We start from the raw sequence: 15,940 nt of genomic DNA on the forward strand, positions 1-15,940 counted from the left end.
TAAAATGCATATGTGTATAGAACATTTTCTAGTTAGAATTAAACATTCTTTCATCTGTTTCAGTAATTGCAGAAACTCACATTACACCCTGTATATTATATAATACATATTCACATATCAGGATGAAATACTACCAGTGTTCTGAGACTACTTTGAGTATCTTAATGGATAAGAAGAGTATAATGTACATGTGATAACGAACTGTTTCATACCACATTCTTCAGCTCCCAGTAGGAAAGCTCCTATGGCTCCAAGATAACCTTCATGTCGCAAAAAGAGTGCTTGAACAGCTCCACGGCTCCAGTAGTTGATAGCAAAACTAATGGTGTGCATGCTGACTGGGTGGTTGCGGAGAAAGTATCCTCCAAAATATACCTGAAATACAAATAAATAATAGTAGTCTTCCACTATTTATAGTATTGCTTTCGTATCAAATGCTATCCATACTCCTTGTATGAGAGAGGCCTCAGAGTTTAAGCTTTAATGTTTAACTTCAATATTTAACTTTAATATTTAACTACTTCATCTGACAAAATATAGAATGAAGAGAGAAGTGGAAAATATCACACAATATACAACTACTTATGGTACATTAAAATAACATTGGATAAGAGGGATGATGATAAGCCTGAAACCATTTAACTCCTAGATTGGAGTTTGCTAACAAGTTATGTATTTTGTAAGTGTTTATTTACAGTATTCACCAGTTTTTAAAAATCTTCCTCAATTCTTACAAACACTAAAGAAGTCTTGTAAGCCAGTGAAATCAAGAAACAGGTATACACTTACATCAACATACAACTTCTAACTCACTCAAAGTGCTAATCCTTAAACCAAATAAATAACAAAATGAAGAAAATAAAAAAAAGGACCATTATCAAAAAATTTTCTTTTTAATCCAATTTATCCTTCATAGAGCTGGACAACTTATGAGTCTCATAAGTAGTTTGTAGTAAAATGTTTCTTCTCCTAGATGCCCTAGATTCCCCTACTGACCTTCACCTGCTGGGGCATCTGACAAAGGCTATCATGGTCTCCCTACACCAAGGCTAATTTTTTTTTTTTTTTTTATGTAGGAAGGACACTGGCCAAGGGCAACAAAAATCTAATAAAAAAATGCTCACTGAAATGCCAGTCCCATAAAAGGATCAAAGCAGTGGTCAAAAACTGATGAATAAGTGTCTTGAAACCTCCCTCTTGAAGGAATTCAAGTCATAGGAAGGTGGAAATACAGAAGCAGGCAGGGAGTTCCAGAGTTTACCAGAGAAAGGGATGAATGATTGAGAATACTGGTTAACTCTTGGGTTAGAGAGGTGGACGGAATAGGGGTGAGAGAAAGAAGAAAGTCTTGTGCAGCAAGGCTGTGGGAGGAGGGGAGGCATGCAGTTAGCAAGATCAAAAGAGTAGTTAGCATGAAAATAGCAGTAGAAGACAGCTAGATATGCAACATTGTGGCGGTGAGAGAGATGCTGAAGACAGTCAGTTAGAGGAGAGGAGTTGATGAGACGAAAAGCTTTTGATTCCACCCTGTCTAGAAGAGCAGTATGAGTGGAACCCCCAAGACATGTGAAGCATACTCCATACATGGACGGATAAAGCCCTTGTACAGAGTTAGCAGCTGGGGGGGGGGGGGTGAGAAAAACCGGCAGAGACGTCTCAGAACGCCTAACTTCATAGAAGCTGTTTTAGCTAGAGATGAGATGTGAAGTTTCCAGTTCAGATTATAAGTAAAGGACAGACCAAGGATGTTCAGTGTAGAAGAGGGGGACAGTTGAGTGTCATTGAAGAAGAGAGGATAGTTGTCTGGAAGGTTGTGTCGAGTTGATAGATGAAGGAATTGAGTTTTGAGGCATTGAACAATACCAAGTTTGCTCTGCCCCAATCAGAAATTTTAGAAAGATCAGAAGTCAAGTGTTCTGTGGCTTCCCTGCATGATATGTTTACCTCCTGAAGGGTTGGATGTCTATGAAAAGACATGGAAAAGTGCAGGGTGGTATCATCAGCGTAGGAGTGGATAGGACAAGAAGTTTGGGTTAGAAGATCATTAATGAATAATGAATAATGAGAATGGGTGACAGGACAGAACCCTGAGGAACAACACTGTTAATAGATTTAGGAGAAGAACAGTGACCGTCTACCACAGCAGCAATAGAACGGTCAGAAAGGAAACTTGAGATGAAGTTACAGAGAGAAGGATAGAAACCGTAGGAGGGTAGTTTGAAAATCAAAGCTATGTGCCAGACTCTATCAAAAGCTTTTGATATGTCCAAGGCAACAGCAAAAGTTTCACCAAAATCTCTAAAAGAGGATGACCAAGACTCAGTAAGAAAAGCCAGAAGATCACCAGTACAGCGGCCTTGACGGAACCCATACTGGCGATCAGATAGAAGGTTGTGAAGTGATAGATGTTTAAGAATCTTCCTGTTGAGGATAGATTCAAAAACTTTAGATAGGCAGGAATAGGACAGTAGTTTGAGGGATTAGAACGGTCACCCTTTTTAGGAACAGGTTGAATGTAGGCAAACTTCCAGCAAGAAGGAAAGGTAGATGTTGACAGACAGAGCTGAAAGAGTTTGACTAGGCAAGGTGCAAGCATGGAGGCACAGTTTCAAAGAACAATAGGAGGGACCCCATCAGGTCCATAAGCCTTCTGAGGGTTTAGGCCAGCAAGGGCATGGAAAACATCACTGCGAAGAATTTTAATACGTGGCATGAAGTAGTCAGAGGGTGGAGGAGAGGGAGGAACAAGCCCAGAATCGTCCAAGGTAGAGTTTTTAGCAAAGGTCTGAGTGAAGAGTTCAGCTTTAGAAATAGATGTGATAGCAGTGGTGCCATCTGGTTGAAATAGAGGAGGGAAAGAAGAAGCAAAGTTATTGGAGATATTTTTGGCTAGATGCCAGAAATCACAAGGGGAGTTAGATCTTGAAAGGTTTTGACATTTTCTGTTAATGAAGGAGTTTTTGGCTAGTTGGAGAACAGACTTGGCATGGTTCCGGGAAGAAATATAAAGTGAATGAGATTCTGGTGATGGAAGGCTTAAGTACCTTTTGTGGGCCACCTCTCTATCATGTATAGCACGAGAACAAGCTGTGTTAAACCAAGGTTTAGAAGGGTTAGGACGAAAAAAAGAGTGAGGAATGTACACCTCCATGCCAGACACTATCACCTCTGTTATGTGCTCAGCACACAAAGATGGGTCTCTGACACGGAAGCAGTAGTCATTCCAAGGAAAATCAGTAAAATACCTCCTCAGGTCCCCCCCCATGAGATGTAGTTCCACTGTGTGGGTTAGGTCTCATGATGGGTGATGAGACTGTCACACCCCTATACCATAAAGAGAAGACAGAAGAAGAAATAAATTATGAAAATAATAATAACAATGTTAGTAATAATAATAATAATAATAATAATAATAATAATCTATCTACCTAGATACCAGACTGGTGTTGTGCCAAATTGCTCACACCATCAAAATTGCCCCTGGGAGCAATTTTGACAGAAATCAATACCTGTATGGAGTTATAATGGCAAATTAGTATTGCTATGATGTCTGTTGAATATGTTACGATAGAAATGGAGCAAGAAAACAAGATTAATGTGTACCAAGATTAACTCCCTGTGCGAGAGTATGAAGTCCTACCACTGTGTTTGATTTTCATGTATTTTAGTGGTTCCCAACTTTTACTAAGTTCATGCACCCTTTTGGGAATTTTTGAGAAATTCATGTACTGTGTTTTATGTTCATATAGTATATTTTATGTATTATTCAACATCAGTATGGAGTTTTATTTGACAAATTACTATTGCTTTGTTGTGTGTGGAATATGTTAGGATATAAATGGAGTAAGTAAGTACGAGTAATGAGTGAGTGTAGGAATCATAATGTATTTGATACATGTGGTGATGAAACATAAAATCTATGAGTATAAAACTTAGTGGGAGGCCTTCAACACAAGTGCACGGAACGAATTTCAGTGTTCTGTTATCACTGGCTACTCTTGTTTGTTTTCTCCACTTCTATCCTACCATGTTCCACAGACAACAAAACAATAATAATTTCCCCCCCCCAAAAAAAACTCCATAGTGATGTTGATGATACATAAAATACATAAAATACCTGGGAGATGTTTTGATGCTCTCATCTCACTATAGTGCACATGCATAGTAGTATCATCTGGGAGTAATTTTGACCCCAGGAGCAAATTAGTACAGCACCAGATCATGATCTGAGTGATTTAGATCCAGAGGTGGCTTATAGCAGATGAGACTTGCTGAAGTTGCTGGTAGTGGCCATATTAGCAGCTAAGCAGGTTCTTCTGGGAACTTATTTAGGGAAATACACTGCAAGAAAATGGCTGATATGTCTGAGAAGCAAACTGAATGATAATGAATCACTGTAGAATGTTGCTGTAGGCACAAAAGAGTGTAATAGTGGTAACAGATACCAGAAACAAAGGAAATACAACAAGCACATCAAGCTTTATTTTTATGCCTTCTGATTATAATTATGTGGCCATTGCCACCTCTACCAGTGACTACATGATGAGGCAAAGGAAGGTACCACTTGTCCAGGCATAAAATAATGCCTTTACTTTTGAAGTGCCACAATAATAGTGTCATTACACTTGCTCACTGAATATTTTTGGTCCTGTTGTTTTGGCAGAGTGTCATCTTAGCTTGGGACTGAGAACTTTCAGATACACATTACCCTTATTTTTCATTATTCTCAACCAAACTGAATAAAATTGTGTGTGTTAATAGTTGATATTAGGTTTTGCAAAAGATCACGAGGGTATTCCATCATTGAATGCATTATAATAATGACTCAGGACAAAATGATAATGTATTGGCAGTTGTTTTTATACTTGGGAGGATAGAGACTACCTTAGTCTTCCCTGAAAATCTCTTACCTGCACCCTACTCACCTCTTGAAAGTATGAAATGCTTGTGCTGAATGCAACATATTTTGGGGGAGTGTAACTTACTAAAGCGAAAATACTTTGAGATAATCATGCCAAGAGCAAGCAGAGGAGGATATCAGCTAGGTGTAGGAGGTAGAAGGAGACAGCACCATGAATCCCATGTTATTAAGTAATGCTGATAAGAATCTCGACCAATCACCATTTCCCAGACTATTGCGGAATGATACTGGCCCCAGCCTTAGGACACACACAAGCCTCCCTCTTTCTTTCCTGGCCATGACATTCAAGCAGGCAGATAACTGATCTCCTACCTAGGCCAGCTGCTAGTGCAACTCCCCAGGCAGATTCAGTGATTAGGAAATGACCAACTGTGATGATAACACCTAACTGCCAACCAGCTGGGGAATGATGCCTCAATCCTGCTGCAGGTATTGTCAAGGGACCATCAAGGTACAACGAGGCATGCTGAGGTATGCCAAGGTATGCCCAGGGAAGCCCATGGACTTGAAAGGATGCTGCACTGGTTACCCCTTCACCCTCACCACCACTGACGAGACCAGGTGGCCACCGGTGGCCACCCACCCTAAACCCAAGACCTGCCTGAGAGGAGCACTGTCAATTTGCTCATCTACCCCCACTGCTACTGATCAGATAAGCATGGATGGGACCTCCGAGTTCCTCAGATTAATTAGGCAAGTAGTCCCACCTGATAAATAACCAGAGGGGGAAGTGATAGGTAGGGACCCCCCCTGCCTGGCCAATGTCAAGACTTCCATCTTGTGAACATTTAAAAGTAAAAGTATCTATTTGTTTTTTACTTTTCACTCAAAACCAGTAATTCATCCATGCAAAAAGGAATGCATGAAAGGAATGCGTTGGAAAATGCCTGTTTCTGAGATGCTTGTGAAGAACTGAAGACGACACCTCTATTCAAATTGAGTGTGATTTAACTACACTAGCAAAAGTCTGTGTTCTGGGTTAATCCACAAATGGATTATATGTGATATTTTAATGAAAACTGGTTGAGGAGAGTTTGAGATCAGTAGTATAGCAAAAACGAGGAGAAGGTGAGCTAAGTGAATATTAAAACCGGTGGAGAAAGAGACAGTCAATCAGAACAAGAACAAGAAGGGATTGATATGATGGTGGTCTTCCACAGATTCTTCACTTTTTCTGGTTCCCACAGCCAATGAGACAAGACCACACTACTACCCAACTGTCTCAACACCATATAAAAAGGCTTAGCCTGTCTTCACCAACCCCTGCAGGGCACAGTGTGTGGCATGAGAGGAAACAGGGCAATGGCTGTCCATGATACATAAGACCAACAAGGATCAGGCACTGGTCTTGGTGGTCATAAACTACCTCTCCACTCAGAAAAGTCTGATGACAATGCTGACGACAACAACGATGCTCATTGGGTGATGAGCAGCAGCCAGCAGCAGTGTAATGAGCGCCCACAGTGTTCATCAGGACAACCCTCTATCACCTGTCTTTCCCTCTGGCCCATTGTCTGACACCTACCTGCTGGAGTGATACCTGTCATTCTTCCCTGCCCCTTCCAGGATGATGTCTGGGAACTACACGATAGTTATGCCAGTGTCTCACGCCATCCACCACCATCCTCATCCCGCAAAAAAAAGAAGATAAGCTTTCCAAGTTTTCCCTTTCCCAAGCTAGAGTAGCTAAGGGCCTGCTATCCTGGTCAGCACCCAGAGTAGGATTAACAGGTTAGTCACACTTCCTTGGTTTGGTTAGATGAAGTGTTAGGGCTTCCTGTTGGGAGTTCATTTATTTTTGTTACCTTTACATATTATTAAACAACATAAATTTATCATTAACTTTATTTTCTCACCACCTTTGCCAGTAGAATATTCATACTGATTTGGTTAATTGTCTGGTTGTTTGTTTTCACTTTTATTCATTGATTAATTTATTGTTCTATTTTCTTTAGTATGTTTTGTTATTAGCTGGCTACATATTTTTGATTCCATATATTTTCTTGGCTGATTCAATTACTCATTGTTTTTTGTTCTCACAAGTATGTAATGGGTTACAGCAGTACAATAATATTTTATTGTCTCAAAGGAAGACATTGTATACTCATAATTACTCATCTTTATTGTTATATTTATAATAAACTTAAATCAAACAGTAATATTAAGTGGTAATTGATCTCATATGGAAAAATCTGTCTTTTCAAGGTGCTATGCATTATCTCAATACTGCCTGTATATTGTCTGCTGGTAGATCATAATCATACAAAAAAAGTGACTCCAAAGTGCTATAAAAAAAAAAAAAAAAAAAAAAAACGCTGTCTTCCAATTCTGTAATACATGTTTCTGACTGTAATTTTAAGCATGCTGTTAGATAGCATTGGCATTCAGAGAACAAGTGTATTGCAGCAATTGCAGTATTCTGGAAAAACTGCCAGATTCACTAGATAAATTAATTTTGCCTAAAAACTCAGTATACTGGAAAAATCTTTGTCATTTGTGTGTCATCTAACCAACTAATAAAATATTAGGAACATTTTTAGCTGCCATCAAGTAGAGAGCAGGAAATATGGCAAAATGAGATCAGATATTTTGGATCTGGGATGTATTGTCACCTTGGGATGAATGCTATTTCTTCTTATTATATAAGTTTACTTAATTTCTTTAAGTTATACAATCAACATCAAACTTTATAAATCCTGACACATATGAGTAAAACAACCATGTTTTGATGTCAAATCTTAGCTGGACACTGGTGAAGATTCTCCGTTGAAATTATGTCTTCCAATGTCTTCCCTGAGTTACTGCGTAAGTGTTTACATCGTGTCTCCCAACATCTTCTCTGAGCTGCAGCTTTCTTCTTTGGAAATATGACCCATACTTTCACATCTTGGTTCTTCTTTCGTGATATGTTTGTGCAATCAAATATAGTACATATGTAGACAGAGGTTTTATGACAACACTGCAAACTCATATCTTCTTCCTCAGTTTTTTTTTTTTTTGTCTTTTGTTTTGTTTTGTTTTGGAGAAGTCAGTGTGTCTGATATCATGCAATTCTTTCATCTTGGCAAGATTTTAGCTGTCACAGTATCCCTGCAGCACAAATAATACCAATTTTTTTTTTCTTTTTGGGATTTGTTAGATAAAACATTAATCTTTGTAAAAACCAGTGGAAAAATGTTTCAGACTAAATATGTAGAAGGAAACTAGAAATAAATGTGACTCTGAGAGCCTAGTTGCAAATATTTATCTTATAATAACTTTTATGTAGTAGAGTGTACATCACCAGATCCCATGGATGCTGTTAGCATAAGCACTTCTTAGGATTAATGTTTTATGGCAAACTGACATAAAAGGTCAATACAGTAAAATCCCTCTCATCCGGCATTCGAGTATCCGGCAGCTTCAAGTATCCGGCACATTTTTCCCCGAGCTTTAAAATCAATAAAAAATCAATGTGTACTCAAAGAATCAATTAAAATTCTCGCGCAAGGCATACTTTGTCCCCTCACCACCAGAGCGCACTACTTCGCGCCACCCGCGGCCCACTGCACTGTGTTTACTCAGCGACTCAGTCCTGCATGTGCACTGTTTATCGCCTGATGCCTTCATCATGCCTAAAGTTGTAGAAAAGAGGAAGCGTGTTGTGCTTACACTTAAGCAGCTGATCAGATCAGCTGCTGATTAAGATCAGCTGGTCTTTGTTATGGTAAGATGCGTGAGTGTAGGGTGGTGATTGGGGACATAATTTCACTTCTATTCAAGTATCTGGCAATATTCAAGTATCCGGCATGTCGGTGGTCCCGTTGATGCTGGATAAGAGGGATTTTACTGTACTTGGTTATAAATAGTTACCTTGGATTAGATGAACACATGGGTATAGCTAAGTACCTATCGCCACAGGCCTGCGACTAAATAGAATACTTAGTTAAGAGTCTGGATGGAATGTCTGCCAGGATAGTAGAGAGTCAAGAAGGAGCTTGTGAGTTGAGTGCTGGCTAGAGTCTCACTTGCATGAAGAGTGGGTATGTGGTCTGTCCACTGTTTGGAATTTGACTGACTCCCTGCTTGCTGAGCAGATTGATATCAGTTTGCTTCGGGATGGTGAATCTGCTCATCCCAGATCCTCATTGTTTCATCTACTTATCATGGTGGATTGTAATATTTTAATTAATTCCCATCATCACTAATTTCCCTGTTAAAACAATAGTTCTGACAGTTTTGTAGCATATAGGTACAGTACATCAACATGTATTATGAGAGATGATTTTAGAGTGTGAATCTCCAGGGAACTGTGGGAATGTATATCGAGTTCTGCATTAAAACAGCCAGTGACTGCTGGTAACTCAGATCACTGAGAATGCCATGGCATTCTGTAATTTCAGTATGATATGGATGAAGAAAGCTTTATACGAAGCTTATACAATGTTTATGGCAAAGTACAGAATCTGATTATGTGCTCTCATACTTTTCTCTGCTAAGGAAGATCCATCTGGGTGAGCAGGTGACTGAGGCTTAGGGGTGGCCTTCTCAGCCTAACTGCTTCAGGAAATGTATCATCTATCTCTAGTGACAGCTGGGTGGTAACTTGTTTGTGTTATTGTTCTGATCAACATTGCCCCCAAGCACTCCTTTTTCCCCAAACAAATCCAGATCAGGTTCAGATCCAGATCAATGATATAAATAGAAGGGCAGGCTGTAGATGCTGCTGCCATACACAGTGATGTGAGTTTTGTGAGAAAAGGGCCGGCTATAGCCTCTGCTGCTGCCACCATCCACAGTAAGCATTCATCAGCTGTGTGTAAGCAATGGCTTGGCAATTTTTTTTAATAATTGATTCTGTACTGTACTGGTAGTCCACAGTCAGTGTTAGTATTTAATGGTGTCCAAAAGTATTTAAAGTTAACAAGGAAGTAAATTATACTGTTACCCAGGTGGTATAATATGTAGGTTGGGTAGTATATGTAAGTAGTTGTGTCTATATGTGTAGCATTTGGGTGTGTGCATGGGAATGTATGTGTGTGTGTGTGTGCGTGTTATGCCTGTCTGGTGGTGGTAGCCTAAGGTGGCAGAGCGTCAGTCAATGAACAGCAGTGGTTGGGACCAAACATTGGGTAGCAGTGAGAGTCAGCAGCCAGCAGCAGATAAGAGCAGATGTGGAGTAGCAGCAGAGAGTGTAGGAACCAGCAGCATATGAATCTTGTTCCCATGGATATGAGAGGCTATGGCAGAGGGCCTGTTGGCAAGCAGACACTGATGAGGTGGATGCACATGGCATGCCAGTCTCAGAAGCAATAACTAAGACAACAGTTGCTGCTGAGTTTTGACTGGAAAGGGTGCTATAAGCCCAAACAGAATAACAGTATAAGCAATGTCTCCCATAAAGTCATTATGATAAAGTGCTTCATTAACAGAAATCAAATAAGTGTGTTCTATGAAGTCACTAAGCCACTTTTTAAAATTATTGAGGTTAGTTGCTTCTGCCATCTCAGTGGATGGTGTATTTCAGGTCTTCACCACACAAACTGAGAAAAACCTGTGCTTGGCTTTGCAAGTGGTGTGGGGAATAAATATCTTAAATTTGTGATCTCTTGTAATACTCTTGTAATACTCCCTGCGGGGGACATGATGAAAAGACAAGCAGGAGTTATAGTAAACAACATGTCATTGAAAATTTTCCAACACTTAATTAGATCAGCATTCATTAGTCTTCCTTTCAAAGAAGATGGTTTAAAGCTTTGAGACACTAATTGTAAGGCATATTATGAAAACTTATAATTTGCTTAGTCCACAGTCGCTAACAGATTCTAAAAGAGTCAAATCAGTAACAGCCTGTATTCCAAACTGGAGATGCAAACTCAAGAAGTGAGTGTATATGGATGGTAAACAGCTTACCCATGAAGGTAGGAGACTGACACAAAGTGGCCATCAATAAAGAGTTGGCCAATCCTGAAGCCTTTGACACCAAGGATTGAATATGGGTGAGAAAATTCAATGTTGGATCAATAGTTATACCAAGGTCTATACCAACAGGACTAAGATGTAAGTGTTTGCCCTTGACAGTATATAATGAGTAAAAACCCAAATCATAAGCTAGTTTTGAAATATTCTATTTCAATTGTTGAAGAGCCTGTCTCAGCCAGGTCAGAACCATAGTAATTTTGTCTTCTTGATAGGAGTAGAGGGTGATGATGCCATTGCTGACTATATGCACCCTGGTGAATGCCTGTGAGTTTTCACAGTTGAGGGAACTGTTTGGCACTCCTCAAGAAGACACATGTAAGATGTATGGGTGCGGGTCAGCAGGTTGGTCAGATGTCATTGGCAGCCAGTAGGATGAGCAGGTCAAAGGTGGTGACATATATAACATGAAGCTGAATGCAGAGGGTCTGGTGGTAGGAGTGGAAGTGTGGACAATAAAGCAAGACATGTTCCTCATCATTCTGACACCATGGGCAGTATGGGGAGGATAAGAGAGTTGCAAACATGTGAGGATAATGTCTAGCCTGTGGGTTGATTGCTGGATCTATGGTTGGAAGGAAGGAGTCCATGTAGTACAAGTCCAAGGAGGTGGTATGGAAGGAGTTGAGAAGAAAGACATTCCAAGAGGAGTGGCAGGTTTGGAAGAGCAGATGGATGGCAGTGAAGTAGGGGAGGAGTGTGATGTCAGTTCCAGTAATAGCCATCTTTGCTACTGCATCCACCACTTAGTTGCCACAGATGCAGAATGGTCAGGGACTCATTGCATGGTGCTTTTCCAACCTGTGGAGGCGAGTGAAAGGAGGTGACTGTAGGCAGAGGACCAGGGCTGTTGACGTGGCCAGGCGACAGGAGAGGATGAGATGCAGGGACGAGAGGGAGTCCATGTAGATGACTGCTGCCTTCTAGGTGTAAGTGTTGTTTTGGTAAGCCAGGGTCTGACAGAAGGTGAAAAGCTGTGCCAACATGACATCAGTAGCAGGGGGAAATGTCCAGGTCCTACAGATATTGGACCTATCCACCCATCCATCTCTCTCCTGCACAATATTGATTACCTTTGAATAAAAGGACAATAAGTTCATGGGATATGATCTTTCCCTCCTAAATACAAATTGACAATTTACCAAAATTTTATCTCTTTCCAAGTGTTCCATCCATCTTTCCTTTATTGTTCTTTTGCATAGTTTTCTTACAACACTAGTCAAGGACATTGGTTTATAATTTAGTGGGTTTACCTTATTTCCTCCTTTGAATATTGGTGTAATATTTCCTCTCTTCCAATCTTTTGGTACTCTTGCTTGTGTTAGTGATGTCACCACGAGACTGTGAATTTTATCAGACTGTTGTTCTCTACATTCCTTCAATATCCAGTTTGATACTCCATCTGGACCAGTTACTTTATTTACATCAAGTTCTTCTATCATAAGTATTTCCTCATAACTGACTGGAACTGTACTTAGTATGTTCCTCATCAACTTATCCCTTCTACCATCAAACTCCCCTTCCACAGTAAATACCAATCTGAAACTATTGTTCATAACCTCCATGTCTTGTGCATCCTCATAGATTTTTCCTTCAATTTTCAATCTTGATACACCTTCTTTTTTTTTCATCTTCCCATTAATATGTCTAAAGAGCAGTTTGAGTTCATTTATACACTTATCTATTATATCTCTTTCATAGTTTCTTCTCTCAATTCTTATTATCTCAACGTAGTTATTTCTAGCATCAATATGTTCCTCCGATCTGCTCTCAGTTTTCCTCTTCTTCCATCTATTCCAAGCATTTAGCTTACTATTTCTAGCTTTTTTGCATTTTGTATTGAACCATTCTTTACCCTTTCTACATTTTGCTCCTCCTTTATGTACAAATTTCTCCATAGCAGAATTATATATCCTTATAAATTCATCCCATTTTTCCCGAACATCTTCTGTGTCTTCAAAGTCTTTCCAGTCCATGGCAACAAAGTATTTTCTTAAGTTTTAAAAGTCAGATTTACTATATTTAAATCTTTTCATCTTATAATTTTCATCAATGATTACATTTTCATTTTTCAATTTAAATTCCATTAACACATGATCACTTTTACCTAGAGGGCTATCATAGTGTATAGTTTTAATAATTTCCATGTCCATGGTAAACACAAAATCAAGTCTTGATTGCTTATCCCTTCCACTAAATCTTGTATCACAATCAACCCACTGAGTCATTAAGTTTTCCACCGCCCAATTTAACAATCTATTACTCCATGAGCTCTCACTTCCAGTAGTTGTCACTGTTTCCCAATTTACTTACAAATAAAATCATCAACTATAACTATATCACTACTTTCCATCACTATCTTTTCAAGGCTTTTTAACACATCTACCAACATCTCTTCATGCTCTTCTTTTCACCAAGCATTGGTCATAGGTGGCACATACACACCTACATAATTCATTATCCTACCATTTCCACTTCTTATCATCACTTGTAGAATTTCAGACTTGTCTTCACTTTTTATTACCCTCTCCACTTTAATACACTTTTTAGTCAGAATGATCACTCTCCCTCCTCCCTTGTCACTTCCATTTTTCATCCATAAATCATATTTATCATCACCAATGTCAGGAGTTCCCCATTCATTTTTCCATTTTGTCTCACATAATACAGCAACATCAGGTGCAGTTCTGTTTAATAACTCATTTAATTCCATCGTGTGTGTGTGTGTGTGTGTGTGTGTGTGTGTGTGTGTGTGTGTGTGTGTATTTACCTAGTTGTGTTTTACAGGAAAAGAGCTATGCTCGTGCTGTCCTGTCTCCATATCTATAAGCATCCAGCTTAACTTTAAATTCATGAACATTTTTTTGCTTGTACCACTGTTTCATCTAAGTTGTTCCATATTTCTATGCTTCTATTTGGGAAACCATATTTCTTGACATCTCTTCTACTTGCTGTTTTCTTCAATTTCACTCCATGTCCTCTTGTATCTCTTGAGTCCCACACAAATAAGTCTTCTTTGTGTGTGTGTGTGTGTGTGTGTGTCATAACATAAGTTTTGGCATTCATTCTTACCTTCCTTAGTCCGTGAAGCATAGCATACAAGGAGGCAATCTGTCCAATATCATTACTGACGGTAAACAGTAAGCTTCTTGCAATGTCTGCTTCTGAAAACCCTGCAAATATTTCAGAATATATAATATTTTTACATATCAAAATATTGTTGAAATGAAATGCAATTACATGAAATTGTTCAAGTATCCAACAGACTCTAACCAATAATGATTTATTTAGAAAATTTGGCATATTACATCTAATCTATAAAAAAAATATACAAATATTTGTGTAAGCAGATACTTTATTGTTATCTTATGGAATATATATATATATATATATATATATATATATATATATATATATATATATATATATATATATATATATATATATATATATATATATATATATATATATATATATAAAACATTCAATTTTTTCTTTTAAGTAGTTAAATGTTAAATTCAATATACTGAAAGACATGTTATGCTATGAAATGAGTAGAAATTATTTACAAATGCATGTCATAAATCAAAATGCTAGGTTGTGAAAGAGTCCTGCATATTTTCCTATGAATAAATTTGATGAGCTTTTAATTTCTTGTACTGCATTTTGATACCAAGCATTACAATATTAATGTAGGCACTTACATAAACTACTACATGTACTAAACTAATGTGCCTTTTTTGTTACTAGAGTTACCTTACATATACATACAATACTCACAAAAAGTATACTAAGAAGTGTAGGAAAACAGCAAAAATAATTATTTTTCTTTATTCTAATATTTTATGTAGCCATCACATGCCTTCAAAACAGCTTGAAAATTGTTCAAGCATGAAGTCAGATATTTTCTACAGTACATTTGGTTCTTGAATGTTTCAACATGGCAGGAAATGGATGCTGTGTCCCTTCCCTAAATTTCAAGTTTCATGTAGGTTCATATCTGTTTAATGGAATTAGGATCCAGTTAGTTACCAGACCACTTCAGGTTATTCATTTATTTGCCTTGAAGCCATTATTAATCTTGTGATAAGGTGCACAGTCTTGCATAAAAAAAATTACCATCACCAATTCTGTGATCATGAAGAACTTCACTGTAGCAATCTCACTTTGTGATGAATTCTTTGGAATTACAATTTTTCCTTGTATGTATGCTTTCAAATTTCCTTTACAAGCACATTCTACTTCCTAAGATAACAATCCATGCCTTTCCTTGGTTAATGAGGTTCTTGGAACCCATTCTAAGGTATAGGTGAGTGGCAACACTCCTTGCAGGAGTGCCTCAAGTGGCACTGGCAATAAATGAGTGTGAGACTTGTCAGACAGTGTGCATAATTGCCAAGTAGCAATATATAATAAAATTTTAATGTAACTAATTGTGGGGCAGGAGGCCAGTTCACTCTAATTAAAAATTCACTACATTCCATGCTTCATCTTCATTACTTCATTACTTCAATGTCACTATTGATTATCATTATTGGGGAGCAGAGGTAAAGGGCATACTGCTAGCCTATAAGTGTGCATCTAGCTTTTGGTTCCTTTGTCCTCTTACTTTAAGTAGTGGGGGCATCTGTCATTACCCACTAAGAAATGGTGGATGGGTGTATGAGAATGGATTAATCTATTTTGCATTGATTCCAATAGGGAAAATAGTTTTGGTTTTATAACATTTCGGATTTTGAACAGCATTCAGGAATGAATTAAGTTCGAAAACTGAGCTTCCACTGTACCTATCATGGCTGCCCATGTTTGACAAGGACAATATCTATGGTGCCTCTGTCAAGTTTTTCTGCCAGCCAGTCCTTGTCAATTTGTGCTCCTGTCAGCTTATTCTACCATTTTGTACCTGGCTGTTCTGCTCCTGCTTTTGCTCTAACCAGCTAATATCTCCACCATCTTTCCATGCTGTCTATAGCTTTGGGCTATAATCTGGTATGCTATTAGTGCAGTGTTATCAGTGTATTGTCAATAGTGTTGGAGCTGTCACACAGCTAAATCTCTCTC

General features: G+C 38.5%; 1 protein-coding gene across 5 annotated transcripts in view; it reads right to left on the minus strand.

The window, feature by feature from the left end:
- Positions 1–15,940, minus strand: part of LOC135101928 (4'-phosphopantetheine phosphatase-like) — a 332,938-nt gene that overhangs the window by 95,768 nt on the left and 221,230 nt on the right. For all 5 annotated transcript variants that reach the window (XM_064006329.1, XM_064006310.1, XM_064006318.1 and 2 more), the window contains 2 exons: positions 13,952–14,052; positions 213–375 (listed from right to left, as the gene is read on the minus strand). In XM_064006329.1, the coding sequence (XP_063862399.1) occupies positions 213–375; positions 13,952–14,052 (264 nt within the window). The remainder of the gene's footprint in view (positions 1–212; positions 376–13,951; positions 14,053–15,940) is intronic.

The sequence above is a fragment of the Scylla paramamosain genome, chromosome 1 (genome assembly GCF_035594125.1).
Source record: "Scylla paramamosain isolate STU-SP2022 chromosome 1, ASM3559412v1, whole genome shotgun sequence".
Classification (NCBI taxonomy): Eukaryota; Metazoa; Arthropoda; class Malacostraca; order Decapoda; family Portunidae; genus Scylla; species Scylla paramamosain.